Below are 26066 nucleotides of genomic sequence, written 5' to 3' on the forward strand. Positions count from 1 at the left end.
TTCTGCTACAAACCTTCCATTTAAGTTTAGGTCTGGCCAACAAGCATTGCACAAAGACTGGACTAATGATCCACATGTGCCTAAGAATTCTTTAAACAAAGTCAGATAAATTACTTTCTCAAAGTAAAATTATTCCTCTCTGAAAGAGAAATGAGCACTTACACGTGGCCAGAGGCCCTTGAATTGAATATGGCTGCAATGCATTATTTTGCATTTACAATGCATTTACATTTGCATTTACATTACAATTTGCATTTACAATGATGAATTGTAAAGGGAAACAAAGTGAACATCAACGGCAAAATGGTCTGGTACAGAGAATTTGTAGGTAAGAATCAGGAGGACTGGAATCCTATTCCTGTATTTCCATCAACCAGCTGTGATACCTCAGGCAAATGACTTTGCTATCACTAAACTTCAGTTATCTTACCTGTCAAAAGGGTAATAAATTATGAGTGAGGTAGCAGAGATATATAAAGGATCTTTGATTTTACCAGTGTTGAGAATTCCCTTAAGCAAAATCAGAACATTACCATGCTATGACTTAGTAGTTAAGTCCTGAGGAGTGGTTGAATCACACAGAGGTTTAGTGACATACACACATGGCTAGCAAGTGTCAGAAGCAAGATTTAAAACTAGGTCTTGGGAATTTCCAGGATCTAAGATGGCAGAGGAAGCAGTAAGTCACTCTTACTCTCCCTTACTGATCTTGAAAAACTCAGAAAGTACCACTCCCGGAAAAATTCTGGAACAGTGGAGCCAGAAGAAAGATGGAGTGCAGCAGTTTTTTCGCTCACAAGGCTAGGGAGATTAACAAAAAAGGTCCCTCTTGCTGTGGTTGAAGGGGACCAATACAGAAGGGTAGGTTTCCCAGTAAGCCAGCAGTAAGCCCTACCTCAGTGACCTAGCAGGAGATTCTGAGCCCCAGGGTGGTGGCACGGGTAAGCACCAACACTAGAACCTTGTGTGCCTTCACACAGACAGGGGTACTGACAGACACCAGTGTGAAGGACTATCACTTGCGCAGTGGACAGATGTCCACCAGCAGCTGACTCTACCCATGCCCTAGTGCAGCCCCCAGTGAGGAGCAGACCTCCAATGGCCAGACTACTCCCACCTCCACACTCACCTGTGAGCTTCAGTGTAACGTGGGGGAGATGTAGTAAAACTACACCTGGCATTGGCACACACCTGGCATTGGCACACATCAGCCACTACCACCAGCTCCAGCTCAGCACCAGGTAAGCTACAGCCTTTATAGTCTCCAGCTGCCAGGAGGGAAGAAGTAGGAAAGAAAAAGGAAAGAAAAGGTAGAGAGCTGATAGAAGGGAGGGAAGATAGAGGAAAAGAGAGAAGGGAGAAGTAAAAGCATAAATTTGGAAGGGGGGAAATAGAATGGAGAGAAAGACACAGGTAGTAATCATAACTATAAATGTGAATGGGATGAACTCTCCCATAAAATGGAAGCAGAATGCATTAAAAACCATAATCCTACAATATGTTGTTTACAAGAAACACATTTGAAATGGGGATACACAGGGTAAAGGTAAAAGGCTGGAGTGGCATACTTCAGCTGAAGTAAAAAAAAAAAAGCAGGGGTAGTAATCCTCATCTCAGACAAAGCAAAAGTAAAAATAGATCTTATTAAAAGAGATAAGAAAGGAAACTACATCCTGCTAAATAGCACCATAGACAATGAAGTAATATCATTACTAAACATATATGCACCAGGTGATACCACATTAATCAAAATGATATCCTCATGTCCAGATTCTTTGAGGAGAATTTAAGGGAGTTACAGGAAGAAATACATGGCAAAAGTGTACTAGTAGGAAACCTCAACCTTCCCCTCTCTGAACTAGATAAATCTAACCACAAAATAAACAGGAAAGATGGAGGTGAATAGAATTTTAGAAAAGTTAGATATGGCAGACCTCTGGAAAAAATTGGAGATGGAAAGGAATATGCCTTTTTCTCAGTGGTACATGGCACATAGACAAAAATTGACCATATACTAGGGCACAAAATCCTCAAAATCCAATGCAGAAGGGCAGAAATAGTCAATGCATCCTTTTCAGATCATGATGCAATAAAATTACATGTAATAAAGACTAAAAATTGTAAACTAAATAATATAATTTTGAAGAATGAGTAGGTCAAACAACAAATCACAGCAACAATCAATAACTTCATCCAAGAGAATGAGACAACATACCAAATCTTATGAAAGGCAGCAAAAGCAGTTCTTAGGGGAAGTTTAATATCTCTTGAGTGTTTACATGAATAAAATAGAAAAAGAGGAGATCAATGAATTGAGTATGCAACTAAAAAACAACTAGAAAAAAAACAAAATCCCCCAATTAAATACTACATGAGAAATACTGAAAACCAATGGAGAGATTAATAAAATTGAAATTAAGAAAACAATTGTACTAATAAAACTGAGAACTGGTTTTACAAAAAAACCCAATAAAATAGACAAACCTTTGGTTAATTTGATTTAAAAAAAGAAAGAAGAAAACCGCATTACCTGTATCAAAAATGAAAAGGTTAAATTCACCACCAATGAAGAGAAAATTAAAACAGTAATCAAGAACTATTTTGCCAAACTGTATGCCAGCAAAGTTGATAATCTTAGTGAAATGGATGAATATTTACAAAAATATAAATTGCCCAGATTAACAGAAGAGAAAGAAAAATATTTAAATAACCGCATCTCAGAAAAAGAAATTGAACAAGCCGTCAATGAACTCCCTACAGAAAAAATCTCCAGATTCAGATGGATTTACAAGTGAATCATATCAAACATTTAAGGAACAATTAATTCCAATACTACATAGACTATTTGGGAAAATAGGCAAAGAAGGAGTCCTACCAAATTCTTTGTATTATACAAATATGGTACTGATACCTAAACTGGGAAGAGAAAGAAAACTATGGACCAATTTCCCTAATGTACATAGATGCAAAAATTTTAAATAAAATAGTAGCAAAAAGATTACACCAGCTTATCATGACAATAATACACTATGATCATGTAGGATTTATTCCAGGAACGTAAGGCTGGTTCAATATTAGGAAAACTATCAAAATAAGTGATCATATCAACAATAAAACTAACACAGAAACCATATGATTATATCAATAGATGCAGAAAAAGCATTTGACAAAATACAACACCCATTCCTATTAAACACACTAGAGAGCATAGGAATAAATGATAAATAAATAAAATAAGAAGCATCTACCTAAAACCACCAGCAAGCATTATATATAATGGGGATAAGCTAGAAGCATTTCCAATAACATGTGGGGGGTGGTGAAACAAGGATGTCCATTATCACCACTGTTACTCAATATGGTACTTGAAACGATAGCTTTAGCAATAAGAGAAGAAAAAGAAATTGAAGGAATTAGAATAAGCAAAGAAGAAACTAAGGTATCATTCTTTGAAGATGATATGGTGATATACTTAGAGAATCCTAGAGAATCAAGTAAAAAACTACTTGAAATAATAAACAACTTTAGAAAAATTTTGGGATATAAAAGAAACCCATATAAGTCATCAGTATTTCTATATATTACTAACTAAACCCAAAAGCAACAGATAGAGAAATTCCATTTAAAGTTACTGTAGCTATTATAAAATATTTGGGAATCTACCAATTACAGAACAATTTTTACACAAATAAAGTCAGATCTAAATAACTGGAAAAACATCAGTTTCTTGTCGATAGACCCAGCTAATGTAATAAAAATGACTGTTCTGCATAAATTAATTTACTTAGTGCCATGCTCATCAAACTACCAAAAAATCATTTTATAGAGCTAGAAAAAATCATAACAAAATTCATCTGGAAGGACAAAAGGTCCAGAATGTAAGGGGAATTAATGAAAAGAAATGCTAGGGAGGGTAGTCTAGCCATACCAGATCTTAAATTGTATTATGAAACAGCAATCATCAAAGCTACTGCCTAAGAAATAGAATGATGGATCAGTGGAATAGATTAGGTACAAAAGACACAGTAGTTAATGACAATAATAATCTACTGTTTGATAAACACAAAGACCCCTGCTTCTGGTAAAAGAATTCACTATTTGACAAAAACTGCTGGGCAAACTGGAAAACAGTATGGCAGAAACTGGGCATAGATCAATGTCTTATACTGTATACCAAAACAAAGTTCAAATGGGTACAGGAGTTAGATATAAAGGCTGAAGCAGAATGCTTTATAATAAGGCTTCTATAAGCAAGTTAGGAGGGTGAGGAAAAGTTTACCTGTTAGATTTATGGAGAATGAAGGAATTTATGACCAAATAAAAGAGAAAATTATGAAATGCAAAATGGATAATTTTGATTTTTTTAAATCAAAAAGTTTTTGCAGAAACAAAGCCAATGCAACAAAGATTAGGAGGGAAGCAGAAAATTGGGAAAGAATTTTTACAACCAGTGTTTCTGATAAAGCCTCATTTCTGAAATATATAGAAAACTGAGTCAACTTTATAAGAATATAAGTCATTCCCCAATGGACAAATGGTCAAAGGATATAAACAGGCAATTTTCAGATGAAGAAATTAAAGCTATCTATAGTCATATGAAAAAATGTTCCAAACCACTATTGATTAGGGAAATGCAAATCAAAACAACTCTTAGGTACCACATCACACCTATCAGATTGGCTATCAGGAAAATTATAAGTGCTGGAGAAGATGTGGGAAAATTGGAACACTAATTCATTGTTGGTTGTACTTTGAGTTGTAAACTGACCCAGTCATTCTGGAGAGCAATTTGTAACTATGCCCAAAGGGCTATAAAAATGTGCATAACTGTTGACCCAGCAATACCACTTCTAGGTCTGTATCCCAAAGAGATCATAAAAATTGGAAAAGGACACACAGGTACAAAAATATTTATAGCAGCTTTTTTTTTGTGGTGGCCAAGAACTGAAAATTGAGGGGATGCCCATCAATTGGAGAATGGCTGAACTAGTTGTGGAATATGAATGTACTGAAATACTATTGTGCTATAAGAAATTATAAGCAGGCAGATTTCAGAAAACCCTGGAATGACTTATATGAACTGATGCTGACTGAAGTGAACAGAAACAGGAGAATATTGTACCCAGTAATAGCTACATTGTATGATGACTGACTTTGATAGACTTAGCTCTTCTCAGCAATGCAAGGACCTAAAACAATTCCAAAAGTTTCATGATGGAAAATGCCATCCATATCCAGAGAAAGAAATATGGAGTCTGAATACAGATCAAAGGACACCATTTGCCCTCTTTGTTTTGTTTTTTCTTTCTCATGGTTTCTCCCATTCATTCTAATTCTTCTGTGCAACATGACTAAAGGGGAAATATGCTTAATTAGAATGTATATGTAGAGCCTGTATCAGATTGCACACCATCTTGGGGAGGGGTTAGAGGAGGGAGGTAGAGAAAATTTAAAATTTATGGAAGTGAATGTTGAAAACTAAAAATGAATAAATTTATTAGTTAAATAAATAAAACTAGGTCTTTCTAATCAGGAGACTCATCCATAATGTCATGATGTCTCTGTGTGAGTAAGGATAATAAGATCAGAGATTCTAGCACTCTCTGAAAAGTTAAGCAGGTTTTAGGAAGATTGCTGTGAGACCCTGGGAAAGTCACTTAACTCTGCTTTCCTCAGCTCCCCTTCTGTGAAGTGAGATGGAGAAGCAAATGGCAAAATACTTCAGTATCTTTGCAAAAAAAACAAACCCAAATGGGTTCGTGAAGTATTGGACTTGACTGAAATGACTGAGCAAGAACAACAACAAGGACAAATGAGAACAGTACAGATGGGTATGCTGGGAAATGTTTATAACTGGCTGTTCAAAAATGGGGACTCATATTTAGTTTTCATCTGCATTTTTAACTTTTTGTTCATCAGTTTCCTAAGTCTACTCAGGCAACAAATTAACATGCTTTGTAAGATTTTATGTTTTTTTCAATATAAATTTATTTTCAGTTTTCAACACTCCCAGAAGATTTTGAATTGCAAATTTCCTTCCCATCTGTCCCCTCCCCCCCACCCCAGGCCAGCGTTCATTTTGATTACCCCTTCCTCCAATCGGCCCCCTCTTCTATTATTCCCCTCCCCCTTTTCTTCTTCCTTTCTATTTTCCTGCAGGGCAAGATAAATTTCTCTACCCATTGCCTGTATATCTTATTTCCCAGTTACAAGTATAAACAAGTCTTAACATTAATTTTTAAAGCCCTGAGTTTCACATTCTCTCCCTTCCTCTCTCTCCACCTACCCTCACTGAGAAAGCAAACAATTCAGTATAGGTTAACTATGTATAGTCATGCAAAACACTTCCATAACAGCTATGTTGTGAAAGACCAATTATATTGCCCTCTATCTTGTCCCACACTCCATTTATTCTATTCTCTCCTTTGACCTGTTCTTCCACAAAAGTGTTTGTTTCTGATTGCTCCTTCCCCCAATCTGCAATCCCTTCTGTTAATGTCCCCTCTCTTATCCCCTTCCCCTCTGCTTTCCAGTAAGGTAAGGTAGATTTCCATACCCAATTGAGTGTCTATGTTATTGCCTCCTTAAACCAAGATTTGATGTTTCTTAAAATGTAAACGCACCTGATGAATATTTAACAACTATCTCTCAAGTGGAACAGCCTCTACTATACCCTTGAAAGACATTACTATTAAATACTCTATTCTAGGGCTGAAGAGCAATACTTCTAGTGCATTATCTTTTAATGAGATTTTTTGTGTTCAAATATGGTGGCTTTTTTCTTGGTCTTTGCTATATATAAAGATATTAAAAAACTGGAGAGGGGTCAGAGTAGTTCAGTGGAAATAACATCTATTGACTTTGGAGTCAAGGGAAATGGGTTCACATCCCTACTGAATGCTGACTATTTGTGTGATCTTGTGTGATTTAATCTGAAGGTCTCAGTTTTTCATCTGGAAAGTAAAGGGGTGTTTATGACTTCCGAGGGGCCTTCCAGCTCTAGTTCTATAAGCTTATGCTCCTAACAGTATGATCCAACTATTAACAAGATGAAATAATGTGTGTGTGATGTTGGAAAAATGAGAAGTAAAAGGAATATGCTTGATGTAAAAAAAAGAAGACTAAGGAGTAACTCCAAGGTTGTCATCTTGTGAGAAAAATGTAGCTAGTGTGTTCTCTACATTTCTGTAGCATTCTGTAATCCTTGGAATGCTATTTAAATGTTAACAATTACTATCATCATTATTATTAATAGATGAAATATTAGATGGAATAAGGAAATTAAATGGAAAGGGAAGCAGAAACTCAAATTGGATTGAAAGGAAAAGCTTTTGAAAGTCAGAGTGACAAAAATGTTGTGGAGTCTTCATCTCCAGGAATTGCAACAATAAACCACCAATTTTTTTCTGGATGGCTTAGGTATTCTCAAGCATGAAAGGCAATGCCCTGGATCAGGGGACATCTCTTGGTCTCTTCGAGGTCTATGCTTCTTAAATAGGCTCAATGACTTCAATTATATTTTATAAATTGAAGTCAAGCCAATAATGACTTGCACAAGGGCAAATGTTATGAAGGTTCCCTTTCATTGAAAAGGGAGAAAATACTAACTAATATGGTGCTCTTACGGGTATAATATAGTCTGAAACTGCCATATGATAATTAGTATTTATTGCCAGAGGGTTTGGGAGTGCACAATGTTCCCTAGCCCAGATGAGAACAGCTAAAGTTCTATCAATGAACAAGGTAAGCTGGACAAGCCAATTGAGGTAAAATAAAGGGGGAGATTCACATCTATGGGGAAAATTATTCATCTAGTTGTGTCTTGAAAATGGACTTTGTGTACAAGTGTGTAGCAATAAAGAAAGTAACTGAAGGAACAGAAAGGAACCAAGTCCTTTACCTCTTCTTTGGCAATGAGCATCTCATTAGTAACATTGGAGAATACTGTAGGCATGGTCCTCCTCCACATTCCAATTTGGCTCCTTCCTTCTTCCCACTCTCCATGAGGTCAAGTATTTTATTGTATTGCTCTTTATCAATCTACATGAAAATATGAGGGGCAGGGGAAGGAAGGATAACAGAAAGGAAAGAAAAACTGCACTTTGAGTGACAATGATTCTTTGAACTTGTGATTAAGAAAAAAAGGAAATGGTTGAATGTTGCAATTATATCTAAATAGCTTTCTTAGCCTGAAAGTTGGCTTTTTTTTAAAAAAAATCTATCTTTGTAAAGTATTACACAAAGTGTAAATTAAGATTAATCTAACACAACATGGGAATGGGCAAAAGTCGGGGGAAGAGGGAAGCATGGGCTGTAGGGTGACCCGTGGAATGAAAGAAACTAGGGGGAAGAATAGTTTATGAGGAAGGAGGAAATAGAAAAAGGTGGTGGAGAAAGGTTTTGATCTGAATTCAGGCAAGCGATTTAGTAAATGAATGTTTGAATTGTATATTGAGGTATAAACCTTCACTGTATTCCATCCACTTCTAGGTCTTGTATCTTCTGTGAATTAGTGAAAAAGTATAAAAAATGCCTATTTTGGTTAAAGGAATTAGTCTGACCTCCATTGGAGGGACACTACAGAGCAAGACTCCTCTTTTCTGTACCAGGCAAGAGGGTATTTGAAAATACCTTCATCACAATTTACTCCTTGAATACAGAGGAATAGAACAGGGCTGAGGGATTTGTTTTTATATAAATAATTAACAATAATAGCATTTATATAAGCACTTTTAGGTTTGCCTAATACTATTCATGTTTTCTCATGTGAACCTCTATGAGGTAGGTGCCCATTTCACAGATGAAGAGGCAGTCTGAGAGCCTTGCCTATGGTCACATAGTTAAGTGCCTGCAGGGGTATTTCAAGTCAGGTCTTCCTGATTCCAGTCTGAGGAAGTTCTGTTCCCTGTCCCAAGTTGGGAAATCCTGACTGTGCACATCTTTTCAATCTGTTTCACTCTGACCTGGGAAAACAAACAATCATTCTCATTTCATTCTGGATCCAGAGAAAGGAAATAGAGACAAAGTCCCTTCTCTCTGTTGATCTTGGTTTTCTGTTGTGTGCATTCCTTTAATTACCAACCTGAGGGCCATGCTGTACTCCTGGGTTCAGAAGATTCCCCAGTGTGTATTTCTTGGCATGCTCTGCACTCCTCTGAACAAACTCATCATAAATAGACTCTTCCAGAAAAAGCCTCGATGCAGCGATGCAGCACTGGCCCTGGTGGAAGAACAGACCATGGTGTGCCATTTCCACAGCATTATCCACTGTAAAGGAAATATCACCAAGCCACAGTTTATCCAAATCCAAATTCAAAAAGTTTATCCAAATTCAAAAAGAACACATTTCCAAAAGATGATTAGATGATTTATATGTGTGTGTATAAACTGTGTGTAAATGTGTACACACACACACACACACACACACACACACACACACATTGTTTTTTGCCAAGAGGAGAGGAAGTATCTTTTAGCCCTTAAAATACAGAGTATATATTCTCTGGCTCTTCTTGGACCTCACTGTCACTGAATATTTGTGGATGGAGACTGCATCAAAACTGGATAGTGGGGAAAACTTGAAATGATTGTACAAGTCTCTTGTGCTCAATTGCACCAAAATACCACTTTGAAAAGACTGGAGTAAATACTCTCTGGTTATGGAAAAAGGGACTATGGAATGAAAGCTAAAGTTTCATTTTTTTCTGTCCTTCACCCTTTTAATCTTGTTCTATAGAAAGAATCTTTCAAAATGCCTCCAAAATGAGTCAATATCCTTCAAATAAAAAGAAAGAAAAACAATACCTGCTTATGAATTGTTGAGATAGTTATATGCACATTTAATAGTTATGTGATTATTTTATAGTTATGTCTCTATGAGAAGACAATATAGTCTTTTCAATATACTAATTTCCCAGAAGCTTAGCATTGGAGTTACGTATATTTTTTTTTAATTTTGCATGCTACAAAGATCAACTTATTTCCTGGCTGATAGGAAAATTTAATCTATTTAGTATTCAGTTTAGGAGACCTCCAATACTACCTTTTGATAAGGTAGAGGGCACTAAATTTTACACTGATAGAATCTAGAAACAGAATCTAGATAGAATCAGAAAACCTGAGTTCAGATCTAGCCTCTGACACTCACTAGTTATTAGTGCTGTAATTAGTGCTGTATAAGTAATTAGGCTGATTACTTAAACTCATTTTCCTCAACTGTAAAATGGGGATAATAATGACACCTACTTCCCAGGGTTGTTGTGACAATCAAATGAGATACTATTTGCAAATCACTTTTCCAAGCTACAGACACACACACACACACACATACACACTAACACACGTATACATTCTTATGTGTATATGTGAGGTTTTATTGTTAATTTTTTTATCATCTTTATTATAACAGTCCAAGTATTCAGTTTCCTTTAACTTGATGGAATATTCTCACCTTCTTAAAATCCTTTTGAAATGACTTCTGGGGGAAAAAGGCTTTTAAAAGCTAGCATATGTTACATTGGTACAGAAAATGCAAGGATAGTATCATCTAAAAATTTATGCAGCTAAAATATCAGGAAGAAGATGGTACAGTACCATGTCAGAGGTCTATGTGTCCCTTACACCTGAGCTTAGCCCTCCTGCTGGTATGATAATATCTAAAAGACAGTGAAGCATAATTCAAGGCTTTTTAGTTTGTTGATTATCGTCCAAAAGTAAAGACAGTGGAGCTTTTGTTTGTTTTATTCTAATACAAACTCAAGTAAAATGTAAGCCCCTGAAAGGGAATACCTGCTTTGGTTTTCATCTTTTGTATTTCTAGAACCTAGCAAAGTGCTTTGCAAACAGAAAGGGCTAAGGAATGTAATTGCTGATTTAAAAAGTCTCATCCAAGGAATCTAGTTAGAAATAATTGAGCACATTGCAGAATATTGGTCAAACATTACTCTGAGATATGATAAATGTAAGAGGCAAAAATCATTAATTATACTAACAGTCAGCATCAGCAAATACAATGCAAGGACTCTTTCCTCCCAATTCCAGTGTAACTCTCTTCAGCTTGCTTTTCCCAGTAGCCTGTTTGATTAGCAGGCCAACCTGAAAGAGAACATAAAGAGGAAGTTGGTTTCCAGGGTGGAAACGTGGTTGGCCCTCCTCCATGGCTCTTGGATTTCTAAGTCCTGGATTTCTCATGATGTTCCCTCGTTTATGTTGCTTGTTTGTCTTTGTATTTGCTCAGACGGGAAATTGGATGAAATGATTTCCAATATCCTTTCCAATTTGAAAGTTGTATGAGTCTATGATTTCCTTTATTTTTTTAGGTTCACTATCTCAATCTCTTCTTTTCACTAACATACTAGCAGGAATGAAAACTGGAAAGAAGCATTTGGAGATGCCTTTTGCTTGCATTCAGATATCTCTATATTTTATCTTGCTGTATAAGAATCTCCCAAATCCATTTCTGTTATAATAACTAATATTTAGCAAGTTGTTTTCCAAACTAACTATTGGCATAAGAACACAAAGATCTCTTAAGATGCCAGTTGGTACCATAATACATAATATATAATTTTAGTAACACATTTCAATTCAATTAACTGGAAAAAATGAGTGAAAGCTTATGAAGCAGTAGTTTTTATTTTTGTATGATTATCATCTATAGTACTGGAAAACCAAAGTGGATGAAAAATGTCTGTTGCCCAGGTTATATCACAGTTGTCAAATACATCTGACCACATGTATAACTTTAGCAATGACTGTAGATGGACCATGAGTTAGATGCAGAATTGAACAGTAGGAAAAAAATAAGGCTGGATTGCAATTGGCAAAATGCACAGTACTTTCAGCAATCCCAAATATTGTACTCCTGAAATAATCTGTTGATTGTCAATATTCTCAGAAGAACTGTAATTACAAATAATAAAAAGGGAGTAGAAAGACATGAGGCATATGTAAGTGGGCTGCAGGACGGAAGTATGAAAGATTAAGCTGAGATCATGCATGATCGGAAAAGTAGGTGGTCAGGTAAGAAGAAAAAGAGACGATAGCTTGAATATCCACTTGGTGTATGAGTATCCAGAAGATACTAAAATTATGAAGGAAAGTCCTCCAGTTCTTTTTGTACATCCTCTATGGGTAAAATGGACAAGAATTGTTTAGAATGAGAAGGCATAGAGGGGTTATAAGGTCTACTAATCAAGGAACTACCAATACCAACAGTGGTCTATGAAAGCATGTAACTTGTTGACTGCTGCCATAAATTAAAACATAACATTCAAATCTCCCTGTGGTTTTTTAAGTTACATTAAAACTAGTTTGTTCTTTTAATTCAACTGTGTTCATATTTACCCTGGTGTGGAGCCCATCTGAATGGTTATTTTTACTTAAAAACTATTAAGATGGACACATTATCATAGTGGATGCAGATGGGAAAAGCATATACTTGCAATCTCTTTTTCTTGACATATGTACTTACATATGGATCTCTCTTCTCTCTCCCTCTCATCTCTCCCTCAGCCTTTCCTACCCAACTCACAGACAATTACAATTTTAAGGCACTTTGAAGTTTATTTAGTCCAACCTTTTTAGTATATGGAGGAGGAAACTGAGACACAGAAGGATTGTGATTTGCTGAAGATGTATAGTTACTTAATGTCAAAGCCTGAACTTGAATCCAAAATTTCTGACTTCAAGGCCTGTGTGATTCTTCACAGGGCTGCTGTAAGAAAAGAGCTTTGTAATCTCTAAATTACCACAGACATGTAAGACCTTATTAACCCTGGCATATGATTCAGCATTGATCCTATGAAATCATGCCCCAAATATATAGTGGTCATTCAGAACTGCCAAGGCTTGATTTGTATTTCCAACACAATATCCAGCATTACATCATAACCCTATATGTAAACACCTAGTTCATGACCATGACCTTGTCTTGCTTGCAATCACAGTCAGTTCTTCTACCTCTGCTTGTGACTCATCAGGGTGAGTGATCTTGGCCATCCTCACCCCGTCAGTTGATGTGTGCTCCTAGAAATCAAGCTTAGTTTGATGCTTATCTATCTATAACAAACACAATAAGGAAGGACAGTCTGATGGGTGTTGGGGCAGAAATAACAGTGCCTCCATCAATGAATGAAGCAGCAGTTATTAAATGCCTACTCTGTGCTAATGTTTCTTCTATATACTATTCAAAAGGAAAGGAGAGAGAGCTCTTGCCTTCAAGGGGGCTTAGATTCTCTCCCTCATTCCAATCAAAGTCAACTGCAAGTCATGTCATCATTTCCCTGATATCAGGGTCCTCTTTGAGAATGAAGGACAAACACAACCTGTGAGTAGCCTCTCCCTCTCCCTCTTCTTTTCCTCTCCCTATCTGTGCTCTGCCAGAAGGAAGGTATATGTCAATGGCTGAAGACTTCCTCCTTAACTTTGGGTTTACTGGCTAGATTTCTTTCTCAAAAATCAAGCCTTAAGCCTAATTCGCTTTGGAGCTCCTAGACTGGACAATAAGTCCCAGCCTTCCTAGCAAAGAGTGAATGTAAATAATAAATAGTAACTGTTTCTCTTTTGGCCAGGAACTCTGAGGGTCTTCTCCTCCTAGTTTGATTTGTTTTTGAGTTTTGATTAAAGGGGCCATCACTTGTTTAACTTCTAAAAGAGGCCTATTCACTGAAGGGGTGTTACCTCACTCAAAGTGAGAATGTGAAAAGTTGTGTTTGTCCTTAGTTCTCAAAGAGGACCATGACATTAGGGAAATGATATGACTCGCAGTTGATTTTGATTTGAGTGAGGGAGGGCTGTGCAAGGTCACCAGCCTCACTTTCTCCTCCAGAGCCATATGGATCCAGTGGCCTGATTTTCACCAAGATGACAGGAGATTGCCCAGGATGCATTGGGAGACCCGGGCCCTTTCAGGCTAAGGTCTTTTCAGGTTCTCAATTTGAGTGAGGTAATGCCCATTCAGAGAACAGGCCTCATTTAGTTAATTAAGGGACCTTAATATCATGGTCCTCTTTGAGAACAAAGGGCAAACACAACACAGAGCATTCTCTCACACCTAGAACAGTGCCCAGCAAATAGAAAGTACTTAATGAATACCGATTGAATTAAACTGAAGACTGTTCTCTCTCTAAATTCCTTCCCTCTTAACCAAGTTTGAAGACATTCGATAAGAAAGTAATTTACATGGAACTCTATCCCAAATGGTTACATAAATTACCCACTGGGAATGCCTTTATATCTAACTTGTCTTACCTCTGTGGACCCTGTGAAGGACACTTTATCTGCATCCATGTGAGAAGAAATGGCTGCTCTAACCATGGATCCATAACCAGGCACAATATTTACTACTCCGGGAGGAAATCCTGGCTAAAGGAGTGAGAACCACAAATTAATTCCAGTGAAAAAGGACCTAAAACTACCTGAATAGAAGAACACCTTGCTTATTATCATCATTATCAAGAAGTTCAGAATCTAATTGCAGAAGATACCAAATAGGAAATCCTCATCTATTAGTTCATTTTCATCATTTGTTTTATCCTTGAAGACTGAAAAATCGTTGAAAAAGAACATTCACATTGACCTCTGGATGGTAGTGGTTTCTGGGGATTTTTGTTTCATGAGGTAAAAGAAGAGGAAGAGAAGGAAAAAAATCACTGTTTCTCCAAGCATTAATTAATTAATTAATTAATTAATTCATTCATTCATCATGACAGAAATCTTTGGTGTATTCTGAAGATATTCCTGATAAAATATTTTGTGTTTCTTCATTTTCCTTTTTCAGGAAGTGATAGATTGGAGATAGTAGTAACCATGCTAGAAAGAAAAGGAAGTCATGAATGACATGTACATATTTCTTCTGTTTATTGATCTATCTATTGCTCCCCTTGATTCCAAGGCCTCATCATGATGTAACATTTAATTCCTATAATCCTTTTAGGTTACAATAGTAAGAATGACCATTGAAGAGTCAGATTAAACTCTTAGAGTTCTTGTGAGAACTGAGAAAAGAATATTCCAATCTTTAAATATGTCACACTATGATGAGGTATTAGAGTAAGACTTTAGAGGAGACTTGAGTTTTGCTATCTGGCTCAAAGTACAAGCTCCAGAAGATCCTACTAAGCTAGAAAAACTTTGAAACCAGACCGGTGATAAAATCTGTACCAACTGTCCAATAATCAGTCTGTTTGGGCCTTGTTGGTTGCAGAGTATCATGTTTTTCAGCTGAAGCAACTCTCAAGACTTTCAAGTAATTTCTGTTGCGGACATGATCTGTGTCAGTGGAGAGAACTAGTACACTGAGAACATAACTTTCTTGAAATATTGAAGAATAAAAAGATGAGGTCACTGTGTGTGGAGGATGGTAACCATCAGAGGTTATTCAAAACCACGTGCAATTTAAATGAACAGAAAGAGTGTATTGGTAACCTAAATATGATGCTCCCTAAATTTTTTAAACAGAAAAATAAGCAACATAAGGAATTAAGATGTATTCCTGAGACACTTAGGTATAGAGAACTTTGTTTCTGACTCCTCTTTATTCTAGGATACACACACACACACACACACACATACACAAACGTATATATATATATTATACTTATACACACATGTATGTGTCTATATTTGTATAACAAATTTGTTTTATTTTCAATTCATGGAAGAAAACCTGCATTTCAATAACACAGTACAATATTGAAGATGATGGTACATGAAAATGCAATTCTATCATGTACGACTTGCTATTCCCTCCAGACATACAACAAAATTATCAGGTAATTTTTTTTCCTTTTTCCTCTCTTCCTCCCATCCTATTGATGGCCACCATTAAGCACGATAGGTGTGTATATATAAAATTATTCTATACATACTTCTATTTATCAGTTCTTTCTCTGAATATAGATAGTGTCTTTTTTCATATATCCCTTATTTTTCATTTGTGTTTTTATAATAGTCAAAATGACTTAGTCACTCAATATTGTTCTTAAAACAATATTGCAGTTACTGCACACGATATTCTCTTGGTTCTGCTCACCTGCTATATCATTTAGTGCAAGTATTTCCATGCTGATATATATTTGTCAAGGATTTTAATGTTTACTCACAAAAGGCAGGGCCGATTGGCCAATTTACAGTTAGGTGAAGTGAAGTAGTGGTGTCATGCAATGCAAAGCAAGGAATTTGGATCACAGGGGCAACCAGCTGGTGCAGTGAGTAGAGTAATGGCCCTGCAGTCAGGAGGACCTGAGTTCAAATGTGGCCTCAGACACTTGACACACTTACTAGCTGTATGACCTTGGGCAAGTCACTTAACCCCAATTGCCCTGACTTCCCCCTCCAAAAAAAGAGAACAATTCCAACACCAATATGTGTAAGGGACTCAAAAGGTGGTATAATCTCCAATATTCTGAAACATATTTGCAAAGATTTCCAGAAAATCAATGGGAAATAACAGAGAATGGCATGTATGTGGAGGTTTTGGCTAGGCAAGGAGCAAGGCAAAATGCCACCCTGGAGTTACAGTATACTGATGATTTAACAGCAAAAGAGTATTCAGGATTCCCAAAATATTCATGCTTTATTTCCTTTACTTTTGGTACAGCCTCCATGTCCTAAATGATTTAAATAATAAAAACAGAAAGCCACAAACATCTTCTTTTCTCTCTTTTCCACCCCCAAAGCCTTTTGGTTTAAATCAGAATTTGACTTCTTTTTACCTTCTTACTATTCAATTTTGCCTCTCGCTAATTTTTTTGACTTTCCTGATTATATTTCCCAAGAACCTAGCAAAGTAATGAACTTATACATAGTTGGTGCTTAATAAATGTTTGTTGCTTTTCAATACTCATTCATTTCACTCCTTTTGTATACTCTATTCCTTCTTGCACTGTGTCAGAATAGAAGCTAGATCCCCTAAAAGCCCCATGTCTGTATAGCACTATTTCCTTACTCTCTCATCATTCCCAGTCTATGTTTCACTGCTGCTGACCTGCCCAATCCCTATCTCATATCTGTGGTTCACCTTGGCTGGGCTTCTTTATTAGTTTTTAGGTAGTTTAAGTGTTGCTAGGGCTATTTTAAATCCTTGGGGAAACTTAAAGATAATTTCTATCAAATCTTCGACTATCAGGCTCATTAAACTGGAGAGTGAAGTCAGTCTGCATGCTGGAAGTAGAGCATGTCTTGAGGACAAGTTTCCTTCATTTGCTCTTTAGAAACAGATTTTACACTAATACTCAGCTGATCTCCCAACCTTTGTGCTCAAACTCTGCCTCTCCTTCAACTAGTAAGTAATTTTAGACAAGTATGTCATTTCAATTTCTTCTTTTCTAAATTCTAGCTGAGCTGAATTACACTGACAATTCTTGTTTTCAGATATCTATTTATCATTCCATAACATCACCTGTATTGCCCATTAAAAAAAAAACAAATTAATTCTTTCCCATCTTCAATCTAAGATTTAAGGCTACAGACTCATTTTTATCCTTTTCTGAGTCAACAACTTTTAGCAAAAGTTTAAATTAATAGTACAAAGCAAGGCTGGAGCAGATGGTTTACTTATATGTTCCTGGAATGTGGAAAGTATAGCAACTAACTACTACTTGATACATGAGCATAGCATCTCATTACAGATTAATAATAAATAATAATGAAAATAATTAATAATAAATAATAATAACCCCCCCAAATGAGACATAACATTAAAAGTAAGCATTGAATGTCTGACCTATGCAAAGGTGTATGTGTGTGTATTAAATTTTACTTTTTAAATAATTCTTGTACTTTAGTGTATTTCATATTGTAGTTTTAAAAAATATTCCTATACCTCTTAATAACATAATTTTGCTGTTTTAAAAGGCATATAATAAATATTAACAAACTTCTGCCATAGAAATTCTTCATTATTAATCACCATTTTACCACAAGTTCTTGTTCAGCATCATTTTATGTCAAGCATTATACAAAGAAGGAAACAATCTCTACTTGTGATAAGCTTACATTCAGGTTAGGGAGACAACAAGTACATATAAAAAAGTATTTGATATAAATGTAAAGTTAATAAACAGAGGAATATAGAATTATAATATGATATATAATGATAAAGATGTATATGAAGGGGACAGCTGGGTGATGCAGTGAGTAGGGCACCAGCCCTGGAGTCAGCAGGACCCGAGTTCAAATCTCAGACACTTGACATACTAGCTGTGTGACCTTGGGTGAGTCACTTAACCCCCATTGCCCTGCCTTTCCCCCCTCCAAAATAAAAAAAAATTGAAAAAAAGATGTTTATAGAGTAATAAAATACAAGATAACTTGGAAGAGAGGGCACAAAATTAGGTAGCCTAGGAAAGGCTTCCTGCAGAAGCTTGAATTGCATTTTAAAAGAAGAAAAGCACTCTGTGAGGAAAAGGTAAGGTGGGAATGCATTACAGAAGAAAGCCATTACCAAAGCATGGAGAGGGGTATGGAGTGTCATGTGTGAGCAATAGAGAAGGCCAGTTTATTTTCAACACTGAGTGTAGAAAGGGGAGTAATGTTCAATGAAATTAGAGATAGGTTGGACCCAGGACTTGAAATGTTTAAGAGATGAGTTTATATTCGATCCTTAATGAACTAGGAAACCATCAGAAGTGGTTGAATAGAAGAATCATATGGTTAGATTTGTACTTAAAGAAAATTGTTTTGGCAGCAGTGGACAGTATGGATTGGAGTGAGAAAATATTTGAGAAAGGTAGACCAATTAGGAGGCTGTTTTCATAATCTTGCCAAGTCAGGGGTCGGGAACCTGTGGCCTCAAGGCCACATGTGGCCCTCTAGATCCTCAAGTTTGGTCCTTTGATTGAATCCAAACTTCAGAGAACAAATCTCCTTAACAAAAGGATTTGTTCTATAAAATGTAGTCTCAATCCAAAGGCCTCACCTTAACCACCATGTAGGCTCAAGGCTGCAATTTCCCCACTCCTGGTCTAAATGAAATCAGCATTCACGTGAGTGGAGAAAAAAATATTGCATATGAAGGTTTTTATAAAAATTGAAATGGCATGATTTGAAAACAGATTGAGTATGTGGGGTGAGGAGTCCAAGACAATGAATATGATGCTGTGGAAGGAGGAAGGTGCATTGAAGTCTGGAAAGGAATAGAGTTTAGTGGTAAAGATGCTAAGTTTAATTTTAAACATTTTAACCATAAGATATCTCTACAATATCCAGTTTGAAATGTCCAATAGATAATTGAGGACATGAAACTGAAGTTCAGGGGATAGATTGTGGCTAGATATGTAAAAAGGAGAATTATCTGTTTAGAGACAGGGGTTTAGCTCATAGAAAATGAAGAAGTTACTAAAAGGAAATATGAAAGGAGAAGAGAAGAAGTATCAGAAAAAAACCCTTAAGGGCCAACCATAGTTAGAAGATGGGCTATGGATAAGTCAGCACAGAGACTGAGAAGAAACAGTCACTAATATGGAAATGTTTTGCATGATTGCACATGAATAAACTATACCAGATTTCTTGCTATCTTGGGGATGGGGGAGGGAAGGGAGGGAAGAAGGGAAATTTGGAACTCGAAATCCAAATGTTTAAAATTGTCTCTACATGTATTGGGAAAAATAAAATGCTATTTACATTTTAAGAAAAGAAGATGGGTAAGAGTCAAAGCAGGAGAGAGTAGTGTCAGAAAAACTTAGAGGGGAGAGAGTATCCAGGAGGAAAGGATGATTAACAATGTGAAACTCAGCAAATGGGTTGAGAAGGATTAGGGCTGAGAAAAGACTATCACATTTGGCAATTAAGAACACTAGCAGTTGAGTGACAAGGGTGGAAAGAAGATTGCAAATGGTTGAGGAGTAAAAGGAGAGGACATGGAGGAAACTAATATAAGTTTTTTTGTTTTGTTTTCAAGAAGTGTGGCTGAGAAAGCCTGAGAAATAAAGGATGATAACTTGAGGGGATGGTAGGGTGTGGTGAAAGGGTATTAAGGATAAGGAAAACCGGAGCCTGTTTAAAGACAAAAATTCCATATTCAAGAAAGAGGGGAGATGACTGTGGAATGCAATGTCCTAAAGATGATGGCAGAGGGAACAGGATCTCATATGCAAGTAGAAGGGTTGGCCTTGGTAAGGAGACTCCCACGTCTATCTGAGAATAAAGCAAAGGAAGAGAGAGTAGCAGAAAGGAGGACGGAGTGGTGGAGAATAATAAAAATAATTCCAGCACCAAGGGCTAATATACATTTTAAAAAAGTGCATCTCAAATTTACTTACCTATTGGGATTGTACGACCTTGAATCTTATCAGCCCAGTTTGCATTGTAGTTTATAACTTTCACAGACAAACCTAAATCTAGCATATAGGCATTGGCAAAAACTTTTCCACCATTCAGTGCTTCCATTGTCTGAAAAAAAGATCAGACCTCAAATTGAGTTTTATACACTATTAAAAGGAATTATTAGATTGATTCTATTTCTTTTTTTAGATTAATTAATTTATTTTTAGTTTTCAACATTCATTTCCACAATATTTTGAGTTGCAAATTTTCTCCCCATCTCTCTTCTTCCCCCCACCCAAAGATGGAATGCACTCTGATTACCCCTTTCCCCAGTCTGCCCTCCTTTCCATCACCCCATCCCTCCTATACTTTTACCCCTTACTTTCTTGTAGGGCAAGATAAATTTCTATACCCCATTGCCTGTGTATCTTATTTGCATCTCAGTTGCAGGTAAAACAATTTTTAACATTTGTTTTTAAAACTTTGAGTTCCAAATTCTCTCCCTTCTTCCCTCCCCACCCAACCTCATTGAGAAGGCAAGCAATTCAATAAAGGTTACACATGTGTCATTATGAAAAACACTTCCATAATAGTCATGTTGTGAAAGACTAACTATATTTCCCTCCATCCTATCCTGCCCCTTATTTATTCAATTTTCTCTTTTGAATTTGTTCCTTTACTAAAGTGGTTGCTTCTGACTTCTCCCTCTCCCAATCTGCCCTCCTTCTATCATCTCCCCCCTTCCCCCCCACCACTTTCCTGTAGGGTAAAATACCCAATAGAGTGTGTGTGTTATTCCCTCCTTAAGCGAAATCTAACGAGAGTAAGGTTCACTCACTCCTTTCACCTGCCCATCTTTTCCCTTCCATTATAAGTTTTTTCTTGCCTCCTTTATTTGAGTTAATTTACCCCATTCTATCTCTCCATTTCTCCTCCCAATATATTCCTCTCTCACCCCTTAATTATATTTTTTAGATATATTCAACTCACCCTGTGCCCTCTGTCTTTATACTTCAACTTCTCTAATACTGAGAAAGTTCTCATGATTTACGAATATCATCTTTCCATGTAGGAATGTAAACAGTTCAGTTTTAATAAGTTCCTAATGATTTCTCTTTCCTGTTTACCTATTCATGCATTTCTTAATTCCTATATTTGAAAGTCAAATTTTCTATTCAGCTCAGGTCTTTTCATCAAGAATGATTGAATGTCCTGTATTTCATTGAATATCCATTTTTCCCCTGAAGTATTATACTCAGTTTTTCTGAGTAGGTGATTCTTGGTTTTAATCCTAGCTCTTTCAACCTCTGGAATATCATATCCCAAGCCCTTCAGTCCCTTAATGTAGAAACTGCTAGATCTTGTGTTATCCTGATTGTGTCTCCGAAGTACTTGAATTGTTTCCTTCTTGCTTGCAATATTTTCTCCTTGACCTGGGAACTCTGGAATTTAGCTACAATATTCCCAGGAGTATTCCTTTTGGGATCTTCTTCAAGAGGTAATTAATAGATTCTTTCAATTTATCTTTTACCCTTAGGGTTCTGGAATATCAGGACAGTTTTGATAATTTCTTGAAAGATGATGTCTAGGCTCTTTTTTTGATCATGGTTTTCAGGTAGTCCAATAATTTTTAAATTATCTCTTCTGGATTTATTTTTCAAGTCAGTGGTTTTTCCAATGAGATATTTCACTTTGTCTTCTATTTTTTTACTCTTTTGGTTCTATTTTATACTTTCTTGATTTCTCATAAAGTATTTAGCTTCCATATGCTCCATTCTACTTTTTAAGGAATTATTTTCTTCAGTGAGTTTTTGGACCTCCTTTCCATTTGGCCAATCCTGCTTTTTAAGGCATTCTTCTCCTCATTAGCTTTTAGGACCTCTTTTGCCACTTGAGTTAGTCTATTTTTTTTTTATTTGTCATCTGTTACTTTATTTTTTAAAATTTATTTAACATATTTAGTTTTCAGCATTGATTTTCACAAGAGTTTGGATTACAAATTTTCTCTTCATTTCTACCCTCCCCCCCCACTCCAAGATGGCATATATTCTGGTTGCCCTGTTCCCCAGTCAGCGCTCCCCTCTGTCACCCCACTCCCCTCCCATCCCCTTTTCCCTTCCTTTCTTGTAGGGCAAGATAAATTTTTACACCCCATTGCCTGTGTATCTTATTTTCTTGTTGCATGCAAAAACATTTTTGTTTGTTTTTGAACATCTGTTTTTAAAACTTTGAGTTCCAAATTCTCTCCCCTCTTCCCTTCCCACCCACCCTCCCTAAGAAGTCAAGCAATTCAACATAGGCCACATGCGTATCATTATGTATAACCCTTTCACAATACTCATGTTGTGAAAGACTAACTATATTTTGCTCCTTCCCAACCCATCCCCCTTTATTGAATTTTCTCCCTTGACCCTGTCCCCTTTCGAAAGTGTTTGTTTTTGACTACCTCCACCCCCATCTGCTCTCCCCTCCATCATCCCCCCCATTTTTTTTATCTTCTTCCCTCCTCTTTCCTGTGGGGTAAGATTCCCAATTGGGTATGTATGGTATTCCCTCCTTAGACCAAATCTGATGAGACCAATGTTCACTCATTCCCCTCTCATCCACCCTCTCCCCTCCTCCCACAGAACTGCTTCCTCTTGCCACCTTTATGGGAGATAATCCATCCCATTCTATCTCTCCTTATCTCCCTCTCTCAGTATGTTCCTCTCTCATCCCTTAATTTGATTTTATTTCTTTTAGATATCTTCCCTTCAACTCAGCCTGTGTCTGCTCTTTCCCTCTCTCTCTCTCTCTCTCTCTCTCTCTCTCTCTCTCTCTCTGTATATATATATATATATATATATACACACACATATATATATATATACATACATACACACATAGATATATACATACATACACATTCACCCATATATATATACATAAGCATATATGTATGCGTATTCCCTTCAGCTACCCTAATACTGAGGTCTCATGAATCATACACATCATCTTTCCATGTAGGAATGTCAACAAAACAGTTCACCTTTAGTAAGTCCCTAGCAGTTTCTTTTTCTTGTTCTTTTTCTTGATTACCTTTTCATGCTTCTCTTGATTCTTGTGTTTGAAAGTCAGATTTTCTATTCAGTTCTGGTCTTTTCACTGAGAAAGCTTGAAAGGCCTCTATTTTATTGAAAATCCATTTGCCTTGGAGCATGATACTCAGTTTTGCTGGGTAGGTGATTCTAGGTTTTAATCCTAGCTCCATTGACCTCCGGAATATCGTATTCCAAGCCCTTCGATCTCTTAATGCAGAGGCTGCCAGATCTTGGGTTATTCTGATTGGGTATCCACAATACTCAAATTGTTTCTTTCTGGCTGCTTGCAGTATTTTCTCCTTGATCTGGGAGCTCTGGAATTTGGCGACAATATTCCTGGGAGATTTCTTTTTGGGATCTATTTGAGGAGGCGATCGATGGATTCTTTCAATTTCTATTTTGCCCTGTGGCTCTAGAATATCAGGGCAGTTCTCCTTGATAATGTCTTGAAAGATGATATGTAGGCTCTTTTTTTTCCAATTGAGAAATTTATTTAAACGGGTCAAATAAAACAGGTGCCTCCTTGTCTCTGTACTTAGAAGAAGCTGTTGGGTCTCTTGGTAGTAAAGTGTGATTTGTGCTGGCTCTGTAGCACTCTGTGGGGCAGAGGGAACTTGATTTTGGAATCATGAAACTGCTTGACTGTGGGCCGGTGGCACTTGCTGGCAGGAATTTCTTCCACTTTCATGATCTGGATAGAGTGAGCCCGGGCACGGTGACGGGCTCCCTTATCTCGGTAGCACTGAGTGACAGCACCAGCGGTGGTCAGGTCCCTGTACTCCCTGTACATGTTGTGGGTCCCACTCCTGGAATCGTAGCGCAGCCAGATGCCAAAATTTTTCACTCTAAGAGGGGACTTTTCAAAGACCTGTCCACAGTATACACTTTCTCCAGAAGACTTCTTCATCTTTTTCAGCTGAGAAACGAAGTACCAGAATCGGGACTTTGCTACAACATGGTTAGGAGCAAAGATCTGCATCCGATAAAGAGGCGGCACTGGACTCTTGGGAGTAGGCAGGCAGCGTCCAACTACCTTATACTCTCTCAGGGTGCCCGAGGCCTTCATGGTGCTGCCGCCTCACTCCCCGCCAACCCGCAAAAAAAAAGCTAGGCTCTTTTTTTGATCATGGCTTTCAGGTAGTCCAATAATTTTTAAATTATCTCTCCTGGATCTATTTTCCAGGTCAGTGGTTTTTCCAATGAGATATTTCACATTATCTTCCATTTTTTCATTCCTTTGGTTCTGTTTTATAATATCTTGATTTCTCATAAAATCACTAGCTTCCACTTGCTCCAATCTAATTTTTAAAGTAGTATTTTCTTCAGTGGTGTTTTGGACCTCCTTTTCCATTTGGCTCATTCTGCCTTTCAAGGCATTGTTCTCCTCATTGGCTTTTTGGAGCTCTTTTGCCATTTGAGTTAGTCTTTTTTTTTAAGGTGTTGTTTTCTTCAGTGTATTTTTCGGTATTTTTTTTGGGTCTCCTTTAGCAAGTCATTGACTTCTTTTTCATGGTTTGTTCGCATCCTTCTCATTTCTCTTCCCAATTTTTCCTCTACTTTTCTAACTTGCTTTTCCAAATCCTTTTTGAGCTCTTCCATGGCCTGGGACCAGTTCATGTTTTTCTTGGAGGCTGTTGGTGTAGGCTCTTGCACTTTATTGACTTATTTAGGCTGTATGTTTCGCTCTTCTATGTCAGCAAAGAAAGAATGCAAAGTCTGAGAGTGAATCTCGGTGCGTTTTCGCTGCCTGGCCATATTCCCAGCCAACTAACTTGACCTTTGAGTTTTTCAGTGGGGTATGACTGCTTGTAGCCTAGAGAGTTCTATGTTCCACATTTGGGGGGGAGGTGCCAGCTCTGCCACACCAGCACTGCTCCTTCCCCAACCCCCAACCCGGACTGGGCTTAGATCTTCAGCAGGCCGTGCACTCCTGCTCTGATCCGCCACTTAATTCCTCCCACCAGGTGGGCCTGGAGCCGGAAGTAACAACAGCTGTAGCTGCTCCACCTCTGCTGCCCCCGGGGCTGGAAGCCGAACCTCGAACTCCTTCTACTCCCGCAGCTTTTCCCACTAACCTTCTCCGCAGTCTTTGGTGTTTGTGGGTTAAGGAGTCTGGTAACTGCTGCAGCTCACTGATTCAGGGCGCTAGGGCCCCCTCCGCCCGGCTTCTGGTCTGGATGGTCCACGCCGTTCAGGCTGGGTTCTGCTCCACTCCGTTCCCAGCTCCCAGGTCCGTGTGGGATAGACCTCACCCAGAGACCATCCAGGCTGTTCTAGGCTGGAGCCCTGCTTCCCTCTGCTGTTTTGTGGGTTCTGCCGTTCTAGAATTGGTTCAGAGCCATTTTTTATAGGTTTTTGGAGGGACTCGGTATGGAGCTCACACTAGTTCCTGCTTACCAGCCACCATCTTGGAGTTAGTCTATTTTTAAGGTGGTTTTTTCTTCAGTATTTTTGGGTCTCCTTTAGCAAGTTGTTGACTCACTTTTCATGATTTTCTTGCATCCCTCTCATTTCTTTTCCCAATTTTCCTCTACTTCTCTTACTTGATTTTCAATATCCCTTTTGAGTGCTTCCATGGCCTGAAACCAATTCATATTTTTCTTGGAGGCTTTTGATGTAGGATCTTTGACTTTGTTGTCTTCTTCTGGTTGTATGTTTTCATCGTCATTGTTATCAAGGTATGATTCTATAGTCTGAGTTTTTTTACACTGTCTGCTCATT

General features: G+C 37.4%; 1 protein-coding gene and 1 pseudogene across 1 annotated transcript; both read right to left on the reverse strand.

The window, feature by feature from the left end:
* Window positions 1-896: 896 nt before the first annotated feature.
* The window catches only part of LOC118840944, a 50617-nt pseudogene continuing 25447 nt past the window's right edge, over window positions 897-26066 (reverse strand).
* Window positions 23881-24433, reverse strand: LOC118833611 (60S ribosomal protein L18a-like). The gene has a single exon (XM_036740988.1). The coding sequence runs from the start codon at window positions 24409-24411 to the stop codon at window positions 23881-23883; it is 531 nt and encodes a 176-aa protein (XP_036596883.1). The 5' UTR covers window positions 24412-24433.

This window comes from Trichosurus vulpecula, chromosome 1 (assembly GCF_011100635.1).
Source record: "Trichosurus vulpecula isolate mTriVul1 chromosome 1, mTriVul1.pri, whole genome shotgun sequence".
NCBI classification, from domain to species: domain Eukaryota; kingdom Metazoa; phylum Chordata; class Mammalia; order Diprotodontia; family Phalangeridae; genus Trichosurus; species Trichosurus vulpecula.

Excerpts from the sequence above, each read along its gene's own strand:
- LOC118833611 (XM_036740988.1), bottom strand. The coding sequence starts at position 24,411 with ATGAAGGCCTCGGGCACCCTGAGAGAGTATAAGGTAGTTGGACGCTGC.